The following is a 20,205-nucleotide window of genomic DNA, read 5'->3' on the forward strand; positions in this document are numbered from 1 at the left end:
TAATTCAAACATGGTAAGTAGATCATAGGAGATAATCTATCATTTTTGGTCAAGTGAGAAGACGGGAAACCAAATGTTGAGAAAAGGAATGCAAATGGAAACTGAGGGAGATTTTTGGAAACTGAAAGAGATTTGGAGAGATGCAATTGAAGAGAACCTATCCACGATGATCGACGCGCAGCGAAACAGTGGAAAACGCGTGGGAAGGCTGTGCAAAAGAAGAAAAGCAACTGTCAAGCTGGCACCCATGCATCCAATTTCTTTATCCAATTTTTTTTATAATTATTTATTGTTTAGTGTGCCATGGCCTGGTTTAACTCCCATTTAAAAAAAAAAATCTGTCCTACCACCAGTTTTTTAATTATTATTTTATATTTTCTGTCTCCCAAATGATGTACATGGGTTGAAAAAAGCAACAACAGACAAATGAAGACCGGGTGGATAGACGCGGGGCCACGAAGGACAAAACGGACATTTTTACTGTAGCAATGCAAACAGTAATGAACAGTGACGTCTGATGAACTTTAGTAGGTGTAAATAAATATGGATGATTTTCGGCTCAACTTTGCATTTCAATAAAATACTTCTTCCACTCTAAATCGAAATGAAGAAGCCAGCAGAGCTAGTGTTCGTCCCAGCCCCAGGCATTGGCCATATCATATCAACGGTTGAGATCGCAAAGCAACTCGTCGCTCGAGATGATCAACTCTTCATCACAATCCTCATCATGAAGCTCCCCTTCGACAAACTCTTCACCAACACAGACTCTTCAATCTCACACCGCATCAACTTCATCAACCTCCCCGAAACCCTAGTCGACATACCACTCGTCTTCCTCTCTTTCGTCAACTCATTCGTTGAGAGTCACAAAATCCACGTCAAAGAGGCTGTCACGAAACTACTCACTGATCAGTCAGCTCAGTCCGAGTTCAAAAACCCTAGGGTTCTTGCCGGGTTCGTCATTGACACGTTCTGCACCTCTATGATTGACGTGGCAAACGAGTTTGGAGTTCCTTCTTTCCTCTTCTTCACATCCACGCGGGCCATGCTAGGGCTCTGGTTGCATCTCGCGTCGCTTCGCAACGAACACGACAAGGATATCTATGAATTGATTAACTCGAGTACTGAGTTGGTCATCCCGAGTTTTGTCAACCCTGTGCCCACTAAACTGTTCCCTAGTGAGCTTTCGGACAAGGAAGTAGTCGCCATCTTCCTCGACTTTGGAACTAGGTTTAGAGAAACCAAGGGTATTTTGGTGAACACGTTCTCGGAGCTGGAAGCCCATGCGATTCACTCCCTGTCGGACGGTAAGACCCCTCCGGTGTACCCTGTGGGGCCCCTGTTGAATCTGAAGAGTGATGATACTCGTGTGGCTCCAGATAAGGCCAGAGAAAAGTCTGCTATCCTGGATTGGCTTGACGATCAGCCCCCGTTGTCGGTGTTGTTCCTGTGCTTCGGGAGCATGGGTAGCTTCTGTGAGGCCCAAGTGAAAGAGATAGCCCGTGCGCTGGAGCAAAGCGGGCTTCGGTTCTTGTGGTCCCTACGCCAGCCCCCGCCCAAGGGGACCTTGACCTTGCCAAGCGACTATGCGGATCCCAAGGCAGTCTTGCCCGAAGGGTTCCTTGATCGGACAGCCACGACCGGGAAGGTCCTAGGATGGGCGCCGCAAGTGGCGATATTATCTCACCCGGCGGTCGGAGGTTTCGTGTCGCATTGCGGGTGGAATTCCGCTCTGGAGAGTATATGGCACGGCGTGCCGATTGCGACGTGGCCAATGTACGCAGAGCAACAATGGAATGCATTTAAGCTGTTGGAGTTGGGATTGGCAGTGGAGATTAAGATGGATTATAAGACGGAGAGTGAAGTAGTGGTGAGTGCAGAAGAAATAGAGAGAGGGATTAAGGAGGTGATGGAACTTGATAGTGATACAAGGAAGAGAGTGAAGGAGACGAGTGAAAAAGGTAAAAAAGCCTTGGAGTTTGGTGGTTCCTCTTACACTTCGTTGGGTCGTTTTGTTGATCAAATTTAACTTTTTATTCAACAAAGTTCAAGATCATTTTATGACTGGTTGCAGTAACTATTTTTCATATTTTTCTTTCGTTGTAGCAAGTTTGGCATTGTTAGTATGGTGTACAACGGGGAAAGATGAATAAAGTTTTCATGTTTGGTTTAATATGTATAGAGGAATTTCATCTACGCTGCAACACTTGTCTTTGAATACTTATCAAAATGTCGAGAATGTTATGTATGGTACATTGAAAATAAAAATGTCCCATTGGCAATTCGATTGTAGAATTGAACACATAATATAAGGTATTTAACCGCTATAGTTTCACCTAAAAAATATAGGTGTTGTATAATTAGTACTTTCAATTTCAAGGTCCTTGACCTTCACACCTATTACTGCCGCCCAATGTGTTTTGGGTTATATGCTATTCACAGTCGAATTATTGCCGCCAATGTGTATTGGGTCATATATGTAGGGGATGAAATTTTTTGCCAAATTATCATACCAACCGAATTATCAACTGTACCATATTAAAGTTGTGCCAAAAAATTTGTACCATTGGTAATGATACGGCATGTGTACCGTACCATACATTTTTTGTACGGTAATGGTATTCAAAACTATTACCAGTGCTACACCGTACCGTACCACTACTATTAATATTACATCATTTATATATAACTAGGTATTATTATCATTATATACGCACTTTATATTATTTTTCCTAGTCATTTATCCAATCACCTCACCCTCTAACCTCTACTTTCTCAATATAAAAACCTAAGCCTTCTTGCGTTGCGACTCTTCATCTTTTCACTCATCTAGCCACCGACTTCATCTATGTTGCTCCAATTTTGGTGACTCTCTCTCTCTCTCTCTCTCTCTCTCTCTCTCCTCCCCCTCTCTCTGGAGTCCATCTCATCTTTTCTTCATGAAATTGGGATGTCTTTCTCCTTGTCTTCGTCTATCAAGTTAATTTTTGTATAATTTTAAAGAATGTAGAGATGGAATTTAGGAATCTTTGTATTATTTTTTTAGGGATATTGGGTTCTTCAACAATTCTTCCATCTATTTACTTCTTGTTAAATGAATCTCTATAAAATTCTCATAATTAAATAAAAAAGTTTTAGAAACCCAAATGGAGTGACTAAAACACATTTGGGCCGTGAATTGGGTTGCAAAGTAAATCAAAATTTGGCCCAAAAGAATGACCCAAAACAAAGTGGTAATTACCATTACCATATCATGTCAACTGAACTATTTAGCATACCGAAATTCGGTATACCGAAAGTTTGACAGGGTAATAATAATAGATTTTATCATACCAAAAGTTTTGTATGGTAATTGGTAAATGGGTTTTGGTACAGTGATCGTATCAATACCGTACCAATACCATCCCTAAATATATGTGCTCCACTTCACCTTGTCAACATTGATCACTTAGGTACCGTTTGGTACGTGGAACAGGACGGAACGCAGTGGGACGAGGCATTCCGTCCCGTGTTTGGTACACCAAAATGATTGGGATGCGCTATCTCGTGGAACGAGTTTTAGCCATTTCTTTGTTCCACCTTCCCCCTGGAACAACTTGTTCTAACCCATGGAAAACAAAATTATATTTTTTTTGGGACAACAATACCCCTCCTCTTTTTTATTAATTCCACTCTCTACCCTCGTTCTTTCTCCCGTAGCCTCCCTCTCTTTGAACCCAATCCCAACAAATACATCCGAACCCAATCTTAGTTTCCTTCCGCCGCCTCCCACCTCCCTGGTTAATGCCACGGTCTCTAGAACTGCCATGGAAGGTTGCTTGATGAGATGCTCTCACGGTGGCACTCTCCTGAAAGCCCTCAAACCTCTCGTTGCGTCGTGCGTCCTTCCCTGCTTTCTTCTCCGCATCGTGGCTTTTGCCTGTTGATTACTCCATTTTACAGGCTCTATTTTTCTGGGTTCTGATCAGAATTTTGTGCCATTGTGTTTTGATCCAATCCGAGATTTCAATCTCATTTGTTCAAATTCTTTTTTTTGGGTTTTTATTTTGTATTTTGTCAAGTTCTGAATTTTTGTGTTTTGTTTTGTGGTGAGTTAGTTGTCCGCAGAATGAGGCTCAGTGGGGAGCAATGGCTAACAGGAATCTGGAGAAGTTGGAGTCCATTAACGCACAACTTCGGCTCCTGGTTTCGACTGTAAAATTTGGTTTCGATCGGTTTGAGACATTCATCTTGATTTCGATTGGTACCCATGATGCAAAAACACTTGAATTTGTGATTGGAATATGTTGCACTTTCATTCTACTGCTAAAAGTATGGAACTTTGTGTGTGAATTGAAACTCCTTATCAATTTTGTTTGAACCCTTTTGATATTGGTGGATTCATGGACCCTTTTGATTTTTTTTGGATTTGATTTTCCTTACGAAGGTTTATAACTTTGGAGGGTTTCCAGAAGTTGATTGGGTTCTGGGTTGGGTGTTTTGCGTTCTTCCTCTCTGTGAAAGGAGGTTGGATTTGTGTGTTTTCTGGGATGCCAAAGTTATGATCAAATTGAATAATTTATGGATTATGTTAATAGAGTGGTTGATCAAATTTTGGGTTGAGCATTTGTTATTGCAATGTTGTTGACATCAATCCTTTTGTTTACTAGGAGCAATCTGGGCATGTGAAGAACAAGGAACATATGGAAGAAGAGAAAGTAGAGAGACGGGAGAGACAGAGTCAAATAAAAAGGGTAAGTCAATCATTTAGTCCCATTCCATCTTGCGCATACCAAACATGACACAAAATCTTTGTTCCGTTCTGTTTCGTTCCGTCCTGTCTCGTCTGCGTACTAAACGGTACCTTAGTCCAATGTACATAAATTATTGCCTTGAGCTTGGCAATGGATGCTAGCATTGAGTTCTATGGTAAGAGAAAAGGTTGTGAAGGGACTACAGGACATAGTGATGGGGACAAGGCAAGTGATTAATCATTTCTCTCTTATCAAAACTTGATAAGTAAATGTGATATAGTACAACCTTTATATAATCATGTTGGAGTAAAATAATTGTATAACTATGGGAGCTAGAGGTTATAACTAAATACATGTATGGTTAAAAAAAATCAAAAAAAGAAAAGAAAAGGAAAACCTGATATAAGTTCCTTTATTTTTTTTTTTTTGAACCAATAGTAGAAATAGTTCAGTTTATTAAAATAAGTCTAATTCTTTAAATATAATTATTTTATTATTAATAATTATCTCTTTAATGATAAGATTTATTATAAAAATTAAATTTCTTCCTAATTATCTCTTTGATTATTTATGTTTTTTTAATGTCTTGTTTCTTCCTCCTGCTTTAAACCCCATTTATTGATTTTATTTTTACTTTTTATAATCAACGTATATCACAGGTTAATTATATTTACCTACCTATATGACATATTCTTTTTTATAATCAACCCATCATAGATTAATATGATTTACTTATAGGTATATTATGTTTTTTCTACCTTTTAGCTAGGTTTCATATCACGCTTATATAATATACATTCATATATTTGTTATTTGAGTTAGAATAAAATGTTTTCAATATAGATTTATGTTAGTATATTAGTTTTTTTGTTATAGGATATTAATTAGATTCTTTGGAGTTGGAAAATGCATGATATTAGAAGATTTTAATTGATTTTTAATATTTTTTAGAATATAAAATGAGTGAAAGAAATAAAAACATGTAATTAAAAGCTGGACTCACTTCTAAAATCTATCTATATTTTTGGATTGGATCTAAAAGCCCCTTAAGAAAAAATATTTTTTTTTCACGGTTATCCTTAATGAAAGTTGTATGAATACAAAATGGCATTTTAGCCAAAATTGTTCTTAAGATTGGCATAACTCCTCACTTGGGTCCCTGAGATTTGAAATCGATAAAAGTGGTTCATGAGGTTGTCCGCAATCAATCATTTTGATCATTCTGTGAAAAATCTTTTTTAATAAGAACCAAAATGACAAAAATACCCTCAATTTAATAAACAATAGGCCAAAATGATTTGACAAAAATTGAGAATATTTTTGTTATTTTGGTCCTTATTTAACAAAGATTTTTCACGGAATGAACAAAATGATTGATGGTGAACAAACTCAAGGACCACTTCTTTCAATTTCAAATCTTAGGAACCAAAGTGAAGTGTTATGCCAATCTCAAAGACCATTTTAGCTCAAAAGCCTTAAACACATTCGTGCGATTTCCTATTATTTATTAATGAAATTTCATTATCGTCTCCGAAATGGATAGGCTTAAGACAAACCAATAAAATCTTTATGTTATATTTCAATTTCTTGGTTTGTCATGTTTTGTCTTGCTAGATTATCAATCCCATTTGTACCATTTAATGGGATTGGCGGGGACAAGCTCTTTCACGACTAATTCATCTTCTGTCTTTAAGGTGGACAAATGCAGAAGAGAAGCCAAACCTAACTTGGACAAGGGTAGACGTTGATATCCATTTTTTCAATCAACATTCACCAAAACTAATTATCCAATCCAATCCTAAACACCGAACGAGTTCTTCAGACTAAAAATGATACTCATAGGGATAACCATAGTAAGCTAGTGTTTATTTATTAAGTGGTTTTAGTCTCATATCAATGACTAGATACATCGTAGTGCATGTCAGACACTTTGTTTCTTGGTTAAGAGGGGAAAAAGGTTAGAAAATGGAAGTTAAACGTTCAGTTAAAGCGCACAAACAGCCTTCTCTGCTCTTCGTATACCTCTCTCCACACCCACACCTACCCCCACCCCCACCTTTCAAACCACCACACCGACCACCCCAGACCACCTCTCCTCCCCAATCATCTACCTCCCAAAGTTCAAAACCCCCACCGTCCGCTCCCGTATCAGCAAACTCTGCCAGGAAGGCCAACTCCACCTTGCCCGCCAACTGTTCGACACTTTGCCTCGCCCCTCCACTATGCTTTGGAACACCATCATCATTGGATTCATCTGCAACAACATGCCCAATGAATCCCTCTTGTTCTACTCCCAGATGAAATCCTCCTTTCCCGGCACCAAGGCCGACCCTTACACTTACTCTTCCACCCTCATAGCTTGCGCCGACACCCGCAATTTTAAGATGGGTAAAGCCATGCATTGCCATGTTCTTCGGTGCCTTCCCAACCCCAGTAGGACTGTGTGCAATTCGCTTTGAATATGTACTCTGCTTGTTATAATGACTTTGATTATTGCGACTATGATTTAGTGCGTAGGGTGTTTGATACAATGCGTAAGAGGAATGTGGTTGCGTGGAATACGCTGGTTTCGTGGTATGTTAAGACGGAGAGATATGCAGAAGCTGTAAAGCAATTTAGGATGATGATTGGAATGAGAATAACGTCGAGTGCTATCAGTTTTGTCAATGTTTTCAGCTTCATCAAATCTTCGGAATCCGGATATTGGAAAGCAGATCCATGATCATCTTATTAGGCATGACATATAATTTGAGGGGATGAACAGTTATCTCATTGACATGTATACTAAATCTGGTTCCGTAAGGATCGCAAAATGGGTTTTAAAAAAAGACTAAAGCTGTGATAGAGATCTGGCTACTTGGAATTCTATGATTGCTGGGTACACACAGAATGGGCCAACTGAAAAAGCTTTCATTGTCTTTAGGCATATGCTTGAGCAAACCCTCATACCAAATGCCGTGACCTTAGCATCAATTCTCCCAGTTTGTAATCCAGTGGGAAACATAGATATGGGTAAACAACTCCATGGGTTCTCTATCCGCCGTTACCTTGACCAAAAAGTCTGTGGGATATGCTCAAATTGACATGTATTCCAAATGTGGTGCAGTTACTTATGCTGAAAATGTATTCTCCGGATCCCACGAGAAGAACTCTGTCACTTAAACCACAATGATACTGGGCTATGGTCAACATGGAATGGGTGAGAGAGCTCTCTCTTTGTTTCACTCAATGCAGAAATCGGCATTGCACCTGATGCCATAACCTTTGTTGCAGTCTTGTCTGCATGCATTTATGTTGGTTTGGTTGATGAAGGTCTTTCGATACATGATTCAATGAAAGGGGAATGCAGTATTAAACCACTAACGGCACACTATTGCTGTATAGCAGACATGTTAGGGAGGGTTGGAAGGTTGGTTGAAGCTTCCGAGTTTGTCAAGGGTTGGGCGAAGAGGGTGATGTCATGGAAATTTGGGGTTCACTTCTTGGGGCGTGCAGAATTCATAAACCTTTTGATTTGGGAAAAGATTGTTGCTGGGAAATTGCTTGAACTAGAGGCAGCAAATAGCAAAACGAGCTACCATGTTTTGCTCTCAAATATTTATGCCGAGGAAAGCAAGTGGGAAAATGTTGATAACGTGAGGAAACAAATGAGGCAAAAAGGTTTGAGGAAGGGGACTGGATGTAGTTGGATTGATATTAACGGTTTTTTGAACTGTTTTGCGTCTAGGGATGAAAACCATCCTCAGGGTGATGAGATATATGATGTGTTGGAGGAATTGACTGTGAAGATCAAATATACTGTTTATAGGCCTTCTCTCAATTCTTCCTTAGATGCATCGGAACTTAATGAGTGATGAAGAATACTTGAAAAAGATTCTTTTCCTGCTTATGCTGTCATTCAATGTGGTAAACTTCGACAAGTCTGCATGCAAAATATCCACCATTCGATGCTCGTATTGCAGCATTCAATGTGGTTAACTTCGACAAGTCTGCATGCAAATATCCACCATTCGATGCTTGTATTGTAGCACAACTCCTTTGCAGGATCATAACAAGAAGTATATGTCCGTGGAAGACTGTCCTTCATGTAAGTTTCTTAGTTTCAATCCTTTGTCATTGCGGATCCGACATTAATCCTCCATGGCGTGCATTTTCTCTAGCTTCTTAAAATTACATGCTTAATGACAGGATTAAAAGCGTGAATTTTCCTACAACTAGATTGCCTGGTTTCTAGCAAGCAAGTCAGTGGGCACGTCTTCTTATTGAGTTTATCTTCATCTTACATTTATGTCGTGTATCATGATGTTTGTATCTGCAGCTAGAATATACTTTCTTGCTAATTTGGAACTTGGCGCAGGTCAGCAGTTGTGTATCGTAGATGCTTCTCCAACGTTGCTCAAGTCTTTCCACATGGTCTTTGGTAGTGAACTCAGGACAGTGGTGGTTAAGCCAGATCAAGTTAATAAGATTCCATCTCAAAAAAGCCTTTTACATATTATTCAGGTTGGATATAAAGCACGATTTCTGCCTGTTCTCGTTTTGCACATGGCCATGACTTAGTCTTGGGTTATTTCTTTTCTTCCATTTGCCTTAATCTTGGGTGCCTCGTATTATATTGGTCGCTCTACTTAGCACTCTTGAAAATGTTTATGTTTTGTGCTCTCTAGCACACTTGTTTGTATGCATTTAGTTTTGCGCCGAGAGCAATTAAGTAGTTGAGTAAGAGTCTCTGTATTGGTACCACACCCAAAGTTCCTTGTCTTGTTCTATGTGTATTGAAGCTTTGTATTGGCTTGTCTCCCATCTGATTTCTTTTATCTTCTTGATTGTGTAAGCTTGGATGTATGCGGGATTCGGTTTATGAGAGTTAAATCACTTTTGTAATCTCCTTTGTTAATACTGGAATTTCATTGCCGTCTCCAAACTAAACGGAGGTTTATTCTCAACGAGTATAAATCGTTGTGTTATTTGGATTTCAGTATTTATCATACTTTGCCTTGCTTATGTATTGATCTCATGTCTGTCATTTCTCACAACCAGCCAAATATGGAAAATGCCATCTGGATTCGATATGGAAGCTGTGAAGCAAGACAGTTATATCATATGTTACCTTGCATTCTTATGCTTTCCTGTTACGTATATTGTTAAAGTGAAGTATGTATATTTGCTCTCATGTTACCGAGTCACAGCCGGTCATGAACGAGGAAAATTGGTTATAATCCTGTGACAGAAATTCTGTAATTTGGTCATGGTTACAGGGCAAATGAGGAAACCCAATATGGCCGCGGAAATCTCCGTCAAAAAACTTAAACGGACGTGCACTGCCCGTTGAAGGGGAGTTCTAGTGCTGCAGCTGCAGGCGGACGTTTTCCTCTGTGCAGAAGTGGGGGGAAGTCCTTTCACTAGGTATTCTTTGTTGCCAAGACTTGCTTAATTTCAACTTTGTTGCGTCGTATGGAGATTTTCTTCTATAACTTTCTACCTAATCCTAAAGTGACTTTGGCGCTTTTTCCTTTTTCTTTTTATGGAAGAAATCGAGTTCCTTACTTACGTTAAATACATGTAAACGTCGTTTTGTTCGTGGCAATGCAGGATTCATCATCTCGAACGTCACCGGCATCGTCTTTGTCAGCCGGTAGTGCTGCCGGAACAGTGGTCGGAGGCCCCCAAATTTTCTCCTTAGCTTGGTGTCGTTGATGTATTTCAGCGATCCAAACCGCTTATATTCTAATACATTATGCAGATCATCTCTGCAAAAAAATAAGACAAATTTAAAGCCACTAAAACATTCATTTGGAGTGAAGAAAATAGACGAATACAATTATATAAAGAAACACTGAATTTAATCCAACGGTCATATAGTTTCAGATTTTGATAGTTTTTTTGTAGACATGACCTGTAAAGTAAGACAAAAGATAAGTGGTTGGGTATTCGAAATACGTTGTTGAGTGGACCTCATAAAAACATGTGTCTCCGAAAGACTAACCCCATGTATATGTATAGCTTTGATTCCATCCTCATTAACCAAGCACCTATAATTCTGTATTTTGTCTCTATCTTACGACTTTTTTCGTCTCCAAAATGGAGTAAAGCTGCAGGGCTGGTGTTCGTTCCTGCCCTAGGTATTGGCCATATTGCGTCCTCGTTAGAGATCGCAAAGCTCTTCGTTGCTCAATACGAATCCGGATCCTCTTGTGAAGATCTCGAGAATCTGTAAATCATGTTCGTTTATCCTATATTGTGTGGTCAGAAATTATTTTACATATTTTTATTTAAAATTAAATACAGACAATACTTGACAAAATTTGATCGCACGATGTACAATGAACGAACACGATTCTTGGATATCCAGTTGGGCTTGATACAACCGTCTTTTATCATCGTGATTAGTTGTGGTTCACTTATCTGACTTTTGGTATCAAAGCGGGAACTCGACTTTACGACCGTTTTAATTGTCAACAAACCCTGACCCCACCATTTCAATTATGAACAAGATTCTGATTCGGTGATGAACCCTTCGTTTCGTTGCTTTTAGAAAGAAAAAGAAAGGGTTATCAAGATTCAATTGATTTTTGGCCTACTAAAGAATTTTTTTGCATATGTAATCTGAAAATTTGTTCATTGTTGTAAAATCAACGGTGTGCAATGAAATAAATAAAACAATACATAACATTTATGAGGTTCTTTTACAGTCAGTATGATTGGAGTACATCATTGGGATAGCAATAGTACTTTCATTATAATTTAGAATAATAGGAGTACAAAGATAACTCTCACTATTTTCTCATCTCCTCTTCCTCTCTTTTGTCTCTCTCTCTTTCATCTTCCTTCCTCTCTCTTTCTTTCACAATCTCTTCCGTGAATTTATCACTTTGATGTTGTGTGGGGTTTGTATTTATATGGAAAATAGGAGTAGTGTGCAGACAATGGAAGGGCAACATGCCCATTATTTAATTCTTTGAGTGGACATCCATTGTTTTACAACATTCATCATTACGTTTGGAATATTTGAATTTTTATTTAAGTGAAAATTGAAAACGAAATGATTATCAGACAACTTCGTAACAAAGGTAGAAAAATATGTTTTAATAGGTATATCAACAATTCAATTTATTAATAAATATTAACAAATATTTCGATAGTTAACGCAGACTGTTGATTGAAATGATATAAACTTGTAACATTTGATTAAAACTTTAGGACATTTTTATGGAGGAGGATTATCTCCCCTCGTAATCTCTCTCTCATTCCCTCTCCTTCTATTTGAACGGTTACGATTTAATCACGTCAACATCTTATATTAATTCTTTTTATAGAGACAATAAGACAAAAAATAATATGTGAGATGAGGGGAGGGAAGGGAATGAGAATATGAGGGGAGAGAATCTTACTCCCATTTTTATTTCCTAATAATGCATGTATAACACAGACAAGGATTGTCTGCCCTCCTACTTCCGGTGCCCTCCTGTTTTGTGTGGTGACGGTTAAGCCACATCAACATTATATATATTTATTTTTTAATAGAGATAATAAGATAAAAATGAATAGTAATATAAAATGTTGATGTGGCTTAACCGTGACCATACAAACAGAAGGGCACGAGAGGGCACCGGAAGTGGGAGTATAGAAAATCCTTGTCTGTATAACACATCCTAAAACATGATAGGTTCTAGTTGTACTCATTGGCTGAGGCACCAAGGACTATGGTGGTTCTGAGCACTGCCAACTACTTAGATAGGAGAGATGATCCTCGCCGGATTCTTTTTGTGAGGATTCTGGAGATCCTTAAATCACATCCATTCATCGTACATCGTGCAGTCAGAAATCATTGTAAATTTTTTATTTAAAATTGAATATATATATATATATATATATATATATAAACAGTACATGACGAAAACTGATCGCACAATATATGATAAAACGGATATGATTAAAAGATTCTTGAGATCCTCACAAAAATCATTCGGCGATAATCCTCTTTCCTTAAATAGACATGTATTAACACTTTAAAATTATGACATGCATCATTTACGTTTTAAAATTGCATTCTTCAGATCTACATGCATGGTATATTATACACGCGCGCGCGCACCCACACACGCACACACACACACATATATATATAGTTGTGTAGTTATGCGGTAATCAAGGAATCACCAGGATATTCTGTTCACTGATATGAACTGCAGTCCCATCAGCAGGTATACCTAACAATGGATTTGAATCCTCGCCGGATCCCCTCCCTCGGATCCTAAAAATCAACGAACATAGATCGTTGATAAAAAATCGTACGATTCCAATTAAATTTTTTTTATATTTTTAAAAGTAAAGCACAATCATTTTGCATGAAAAAAAATATATATATTATGGCCGTACGATTTTTTATCAATAGTTTGTGTTCGTTAATCCTTAGGATCCCCAAGAAAAGAATCCGGTAAGGATCCAAATCCCCTAACAAACATATGGTCACAGCCATTTCTCATAACTTTCTTCTTTCTGCTCTTTTTTTTTTTTTTTTTTTCCCCTTAAAAAAAGGACAATAAGATTGCAAGCTATGATTATTCATCATTTTCAGGTGCAGAGTCACCACTTCTTCTCTTCTTAATTTCTAAGGAAAACTAATGAAAATGACTTAAAAATTTTAAATTTTAATGATAAGGACAAAATAAAGGGTAAAGTGAATAGTACTATGATTGACTTTTTAGTATAAATATATGATTTTTCCTCAAATGCGTCGTTACAAATTCACACAATTTTATACTTATGATTAGAATTTTTCATATTATATATTATTATGTAAAGATCACTTCTACAAACAATAAAAAAGAGTGAGATCGTTGTATTATTACGAATTGTTTTATACAGAAACTGATTAACTAAACAACCTTTGTTTTAATTTTATGTTTTCTTAGTAAAGATGATATTTACATAATGATTTACATCATTAACGATTTCGATCATTATAACACGAAGTTCTGTGAATTGTTTTCTTAGTAAAGATGATATTTACATAATGATTTACATCATTAACGATTTCAATCATTATAACATGAAGTTCTGTGAATCGTCCACGAAACATTTTGAGAAGGAATTCCTCCTCATCTTTGAGTGGCCAAGAATTATCGTATGATTTATATACCCTACTGCACTAGTACTAGAGAACTCACTGATAAAAAAAAATAGGTCCCACTGTTACTTAAAATACTGTGCCCTAAAATGCTGTTTGCTTAAGCATTATACTAAAAATATTGCCCACGCGTTGATGCGCGTTAGAAACCGTATGAAAAAATGTTTCAAAGCTATAATATATTGTTACAGAATGCTAAGGTTATCTACACCAAAAGATGTTTGAACTTATTGAAAGAATTTTTACATAAAGAGCATAAATCGGATGAATGAAGCTCTTGAAATTCTTTGAACCACTCTGAATAGCATTACCAATGAATGATTGATTTTGTAACAAAAATTAGTAAAAGAGTATAATATATGAAACTTTCATATGCATAATTCAAACTTCTACACATTTATCCGTACTTTACAAATTGTTAGAAATTGCTAAGATAACAATTGGCATCACATAATTGGTATGCTATTAAACATAATGAATTCCGTGAAGCAAAAAAATGATATGCAATTTTAACTTACAATGCTAAAGAAGCTCATATAAGAGTAGCTGGGTCCTCTGTGTTTTATCCATCAAAGGCATTGCAACTGTTGTCACATCCCAGCCCGGGTGGGACCACTTCCCGGGTCCGCTCCACCACTGTAGCACGATATTGTCCGCTTTGGGCCCCAACCACGCCCTCACGGTTTTGTTTCTGGGAACTCACACGAGAACTTCCCGATGGGTCAAATTGTGACATCCCACATCGCCCAGGGGTGTGAAGGAATATTTGTGAAAAACATGTTCATTTAAGCAACATCAATAGCATGCAATTAACAATTAAAGGCGGAATCATGCTTGTATGCACTTAAAACAAAACATTTACCCATGAAATTCAAAGCCTAGTAGATAGGTGAACCAAGACTCAACTCAAAACAAAGTGAGTTGAGAAATCAATACCTTTATAGATTCCTCTTTGCATAAGCAAAGGCTAATCACCCAAAGAGAGGGCCTTCATTCCTTGCATCTTAGATCCATGGATTTGGATGGATGAAAAGGTTTCTCCAAGTTCCCAAAATTGAGAACCTCTAATGATTCATCACCAAGGCATAATGAAGAAGAAATGAGTGACCTTGGAGGAGTTTGATTGCTAGATGATCCCTCCAAGGTGGCCTAAATTTTAGAGAGAAATGAGAGCTTGTGTTCTCATCCTTTCCCCAAAAATTACCATATGTAAATTTTAGGTTATAAAGTCCTTTATATAGTCCCTTCAAATAAGTGACCTAATGGACCAAAAGCCCTATTCTTCTAACATGGCAAGCCTATAGGGTTTATTGGGCTTTCAAGCCCTTTGTTTATTCAAGTTGTCATACAACTTGAGTTAATGGGCTTGACATTCAAATCCCATTGGGCCTTGCGGCCCAAAACTAACCCGAGGTCTTTAACGAACTTATTCGTTTGATTAATTAACATATTAATTAATCCTAGCCTTAGATAAATAATTAAACCATTTAATTATTCTTACTCATCTCCGTTGTTTCTTCAAACTCTACCTTACTCGGTGAACGATCCATTAGGTTCCTTTTAGCGAGGCAGTGGGCGATTAAAACTCTTTCTAATCGATTGTGAATTGAAACTTACTTTCAATTCTCCCGTTAGTGATAATACACTTTTAGGGCTTCCACAAACCATGGTTGACGCCTAGCAGCATGTCATGGTTACCCAAGCTAATCAGAAGAGGTGGAGAACCTATTCAGTTTTAGGATTACAAATGCAATACGGTCTTTCTCTAATACAATACTCTTGACCACATTGTTTGGTTTGATAGTGTATTCATGTCTACTATCCAATGTGAGTCTTGTGCTTATATGATTACCTTGAATGTGATTTGGAACACATTCCTAAATCTCATTCATACTTTGGCCAAAGATTCTTAATCATATCATAGAGTATTCTCCCTCAAACAGTTTGAAGGTTAGAGATCCCTTGTTGCGCATTCACTTGCCTCCATGGCTAAGTGGCTTAACCCCAACGATGCCATGGACACCCTCCTGATGGAGTGACTTTGACATAATCAAAGATTAAGGACCTAACCACAAGACAACTGTGATGCCTCAGGTCAAAAGACTAATTTGCATTATCCCAACCATGAGTTCTCATGTGACATGAATATGAGAACTCTTCGTTGATCGTGTTCAGTGAACTCATTCTCTATTGAGCACCTACGTACTTGTCTTGATGTCACACACACCAATGACTCGAGACTAGTCACTCTCCCTGAGAGAAGACATAGCACGTACTGATCTTAACGGACTGTCAATGCCCAATTGACAATCCTATGATCAGGAACGTTTAGGATGTGTCAACGAAAGAATGGTCTCATGAATCTAACTTCTTTAGATCGCATTCTTCCAATCACATATTCCTTGGACTTATCGTTTAAGCATATAACATTTATATGAGACGGCTCAAACAATAATGTTTGCCCTTAATATTAAACTAGATTAGTTCAACATGTGAAATGTCCATAAAGTATCATCATATGATTGGTTTTAGGGCACATTTCCAACAGGGTGATCCTTAAATGTATTTCCCATCCCTACCTGGCACGAGACCTTTTGGGAGCTCACTGGCTTCGGGTTCCATGGGAACTCCGAAGTTAAGCGAGTAGCGCGCGAGAGCACTCCCAGGATGGGTGACCCATCGGGAAGTTCTCGTGTGAGTTCCCATAAACAAAACCGTGAGGGCGTGGTCGGGGCCCAAAGCGGACAATATCGTGCTACGGTGGTGGAGCGGGCCCGGAAAGTGGTGCCACCCTGGCCGTGGTGTGTTGACGAGGACGTCGGGCCCCCAAAGGGGGTGGATTGTGACATCCCACATCGCCCAGGGGTGATCCTTAAATGTATTTCCCATTCCTACCTAGCACGAGGCCTTTTGGGAGCTCACTGGCTTCGGGTTCCATGGGAACTCCGAAGTTAAGCGAGTAGCGCGCGAGAGCACTCCCAGGATGGGTGACCCATCGGGAAGTTCTCGTGTGAGTTCCCAGAAACAAAACCGTGAAGGCGTGGTCGGGGCCCAAAGCGGACAATATCATGTTACGGTGGTGGAGCGGGCCCAGGAAGTGGTGCCACTCGGGCCGGGATGTGACAACTGTAGATCGTGGAAACTATAAAAATCCATCTAGTCAAGAGACAAAATTCAATAGGTATGGGTAAAGTGAATATGGAACCACGAATGTAAAGATATACTTGACAAATTTGCAAATTCATTACAATTTCAATTGAATTTCCAACTTGATTTTCTCGCTTAAAAATCTTAATCTACAAAACCAAATTAGTTTTATCAAACAACATTCAAAAATAAAATCCAGTAAAGGAAAACAAGTATTCATACCTCAATTTAATTGCCAGCTTAATTTTGTTGATTAAAAATTATGGTCTGCAAAACCAAATTAGTTTTATTAAAAATAAAGTGTCAATTTATGAAAGCAAAGACAACACATAAAAAGAACATTAAAACTGGAAACCAAGTTATGATACTTCACCATTTGACATAGAAATTTTATCTTGCCTACATACACTGAAATCATTTTTTGTATCTATACACTGATAATTTGACATTCAATACGGAAAAATTAATCATAACCATTCCTTTCTTTTTAAATTTTCAGGGAAACAAACAATCAAAAAACCCAAATAAAAAATTAATTTAACAGCAAAGAGATAAAGTATATACCTGACCCAAAAATGGCTTGCAAGCTCCAGAATAAAACCCTAAAAGACACCAAAATCTAAAATATATACATATAATTCCCATATATTCGACTTTCACACTATAGAAAACACAGCTTCACAATATTAAAATAAAATAAAATAAAATTTGTTGCAGAAAATGCTAAAAGGAAAAAACTGAAATTATTTACCTTGAGCATAAAAGGCTTCGAAGCTACACATAGAAGCCCTAAAAAACGAAGAGCAAAGTGTCTTGAAACAAAAAAAAGAAAAAGATGCGAACCATACAACCAAATGGCAGTTCCATTGATATAAATAAAACACCAAAAATTACAAAAACTAAATTCCAAAAAACATAGAGCAATGTGTTCTGAAACGAAAAACACAAACAAATCATACACCCAGACATCGGATCTAACGATATAAAGAAAACACCCAGAATTAGAAGAAAAAAAATTCATACAAAAATCTCACATGGACATGGAAAACTACAAATAATAATAATAATAATAATAATAAAATAAAATAATAATAAAACAGCAATATTATAAAGGTTAAAAAAAGGGTGCTTTAGATTTTGGCCCATACTGTCACATCCCAGCCCGGGCCCCCACCACATCCCAGGCCCAACTCCACTATAGCACGATATTGTTCGCTTTAGGCCCCAACCACTCCCTCACAGTTTTGTTTTTGGGAATTCATACAAGAACTTCACAGTGGGTCACCCATTTTGGGAATGCTCTCGCCTGAACTCGCTTAACTTCGGAGTTCCGATGGAACTTGAAGCCAGTGAGCTCCCAAAAAGCCTCATGCTAGGTAGAGATGAGAATATACATATAAGGCTTACAGGATCCACTCCTCTGGGCGATGTGGGATGTTACAATCCACCCCCCTTAGGGGTCTGACACCGTCGTCGGCACACTTCCGGCCAGGGATTGGCTCTGATACCAAATTGTCACATCCCGACCCGGGCCTCCACTACATCTCGGGCCCAATTCCACCGTAGCATGATATTGTCCGCTTTGGGACCCGACCACACCCTCACGGTTTTGTTTCTGGGAACTCACATGAGAACTTCCCAGTGGGTCACCCATCTTGGGAATGCTCCCGCCCGAACTTGCTTTACTTCGGAGTTCCAATGGAAGCCGAAGCCAGTGAGCTCCCAAAAGGTCTCGTGCTAGGTAGAGATGAGAATATACATATAAGGCTTACAGGATCCACTCCCCTGGGAGGTATGAGATGTTACACATACAACTCATGATTTCTAGATAAAACCCCATTTATCTTTAAACCTCCAATAAAAACCCAAATTTAAAATTTGTAGCCACATCAAAGTACTATTGACCTACTAGTATAATGTATTTACACCCATGCCACTCGTTCTTTCTCTTCCATTTTCCAAATCTCTAAATTTATGCCAAATTAAAAGTAACAGAAAAAGTAAAATAACATAAACTGTTGTATTGCATTAATTGTATTCATATCATACCAAAAATTTACCATTGTTTGTGGTATAGTTTGCATTAATTATATCCATAGTAATTGAGACAACCCGTTCCAAATTTTATTATTTTGTAAATTTTAAAAGAATGAATTTACGAAAATGCCCTTGAGGCGAGAGTATTGACTTTCGTTGACCAACGTATAGTAAGACATACGAGATATTCCTTTTGAGTATTCCTTTAGTACTCGACGATACAGATGTGTAGGCATAAGCAGAAGTGATTTTGGAGTTACGGTTAAAGTTTTACGGAACTGTGAACTCGAGAAGTACTTTTGTTTTAGTTACTATTTATATTTTTATAATCTTTTTATTAATGATTTTTTTTAGTTATTTTAAGAGGGAAGAAGAAGAAAAAGAAAAAAGAAAAAAAGAAAAGAAAAAAAAAAGGGTGTGGCTGCCTGATGACAGCAAATGAGAAGAGAGGAAAAGAGCAAGAGGAACCGGAAGAGAGTGGCCGAATGGGGAGATGAGAGAGGAAGGTGAGTGAGCAACCAGAAGAGGGAAACAGGAAGGGAAAGAAGGGAGAGGGATACACCAGATCCCTTTACCCAGCTTTCCATTTCAGGTCGACTCGGTGACACCATTAATTCCGGTGCATTTTCCGATGGTTCTCCGGCAAATTAGAACCCCTCATCACTTGGAATCATCCTAGAATTCTTCCCTCTACCTACTCCACCCCAAATTGGAGAGAATTTGGCCTTGAAACTGGAAAATTTGCACTGTGGGTGCCATAAGAATCCTTGCTCGTGATCTACCAATTGTGAAACTACCTCCTTCAATTACCACTACCAAAACACTCCCCTAGAACCTAGAAACAAAGCCCAAGTAGTGGTGGAGGTGTCGGAGCAAGTTTGGAGGTCGAATTGAAAACACCCAAGTATAGGGTTTTCGATAGGTTTTAACAAAATTGGAGCTTTTCCCGGCCTAATTGGCCTTGGTCATAGGTATGAAAGTTACTCTACTCATTGAGATCTTCATTCCTGTAAATTTTGGTAATTTTTGGAAATAGTGGAATTTTCCGACGAACCGTGGCAGTTAGCCACCACGCGCATGGGCCGAGATTCCACCTGACCTTCCTAAGCTAATTTTGAAGCCCCGATTCCATAATTGTCATCCGTTTAGTAAAATTAT

At 38.2% G+C, this 20,205-nt stretch overlaps 2 protein-coding genes and 1 pseudogene across 3 annotated transcripts; all 3 read left to right on the top strand.

Annotated features, from left to right (window-relative positions):
* The first annotated feature begins 546 nt into the window (after positions 1-546).
* Positions 547-2,171, top strand: LOC103955505 (UDP-glycosyltransferase 71A16-like). Its single transcript, XM_009367399.3, has one exon. It carries the CDS (start codon positions 605-607, stop codon positions 2,027-2,029), a length of 1,425 nt encoding a protein of 474 aa, XP_009365674.2. The 5' UTR covers positions 547-604; the 3' UTR covers positions 2,030-2,171.
* A 1,535-nt stretch (positions 2,172-3,706) lies between these two features.
* On the top strand, positions 3,707-5,202 carry LOC125473713. Of its 2 annotated transcripts, XM_048576920.1 has the most exons (4): positions 3,707-3,877; positions 4,098-4,243; positions 4,650-4,733; positions 4,877-5,202. In XM_048576920.1, the coding sequence occupies exons 1-4, from the start codon at positions 3,807-3,809 to the stop codon at positions 4,993-4,995; spliced, it is 420 nt and encodes a 139-aa protein (XP_048432877.1). In that variant the 5' UTR covers positions 3,707-3,806; the 3' UTR covers positions 4,996-5,202. The 2 variants fall into 2 exon arrangements, 1 of the variants encoding a protein (XP_048432877.1); XR_007255516.1 differs by lacking the exon at positions 4,098-4,243 and having other exon boundaries at positions 4,650-5,202.
* Positions 5,203-5,921: 719 nt separating this feature from the next.
* On the top strand, positions 5,922-10,815 carry LOC108867816 (annotated as a pseudogene).
* The last annotated feature ends 9,390 nt before the right edge of the window (positions 10,816-20,205 follow it).

Source organism: the organism of the source record quoted next, unplaced genomic scaffold (genome assembly GCF_019419815.1).
Source record: "Pyrus x bretschneideri cultivar Hongxiangsu unplaced genomic scaffold, Pyrus_bretschneideri_v1 Contig93, whole genome shotgun sequence".
NCBI lineage: Eukaryota > Viridiplantae > Streptophyta > Magnoliopsida > Rosales > Rosaceae > Pyrus > Pyrus x bretschneideri.

Bases quoted from the DNA above. Each gene is read 5' to 3' on its own strand.
- LOC103955505 (XM_009367399.3), top strand. From the start codon at position 605: ATGAAGAAGCCAGCAGAGCTAGTGTTCGTCCCAGCCCCAGGCATTGGC.
- LOC125473713 (XM_048576920.1), top strand. From the start codon at position 3,807: ATGGAAGGTTGCTTGATGAGATGCTCTCACGGTGGCACTCTCCTGAAA. The intron at 3,878-4,097 runs GTGCGTCCTTCC...GTGGTGAGTTAG, and splicing joins CTCAAACCTCTCGTTGCGTC to TTGTCCGCAGAATGAGGCTC. The intron at 4,734-4,876 runs GTAAGTCAATCA...TATTGCCTTGAG, and splicing joins GACAGAGTCAAATAAAAAGG to CTTGGCAATGGATGCTAGCA.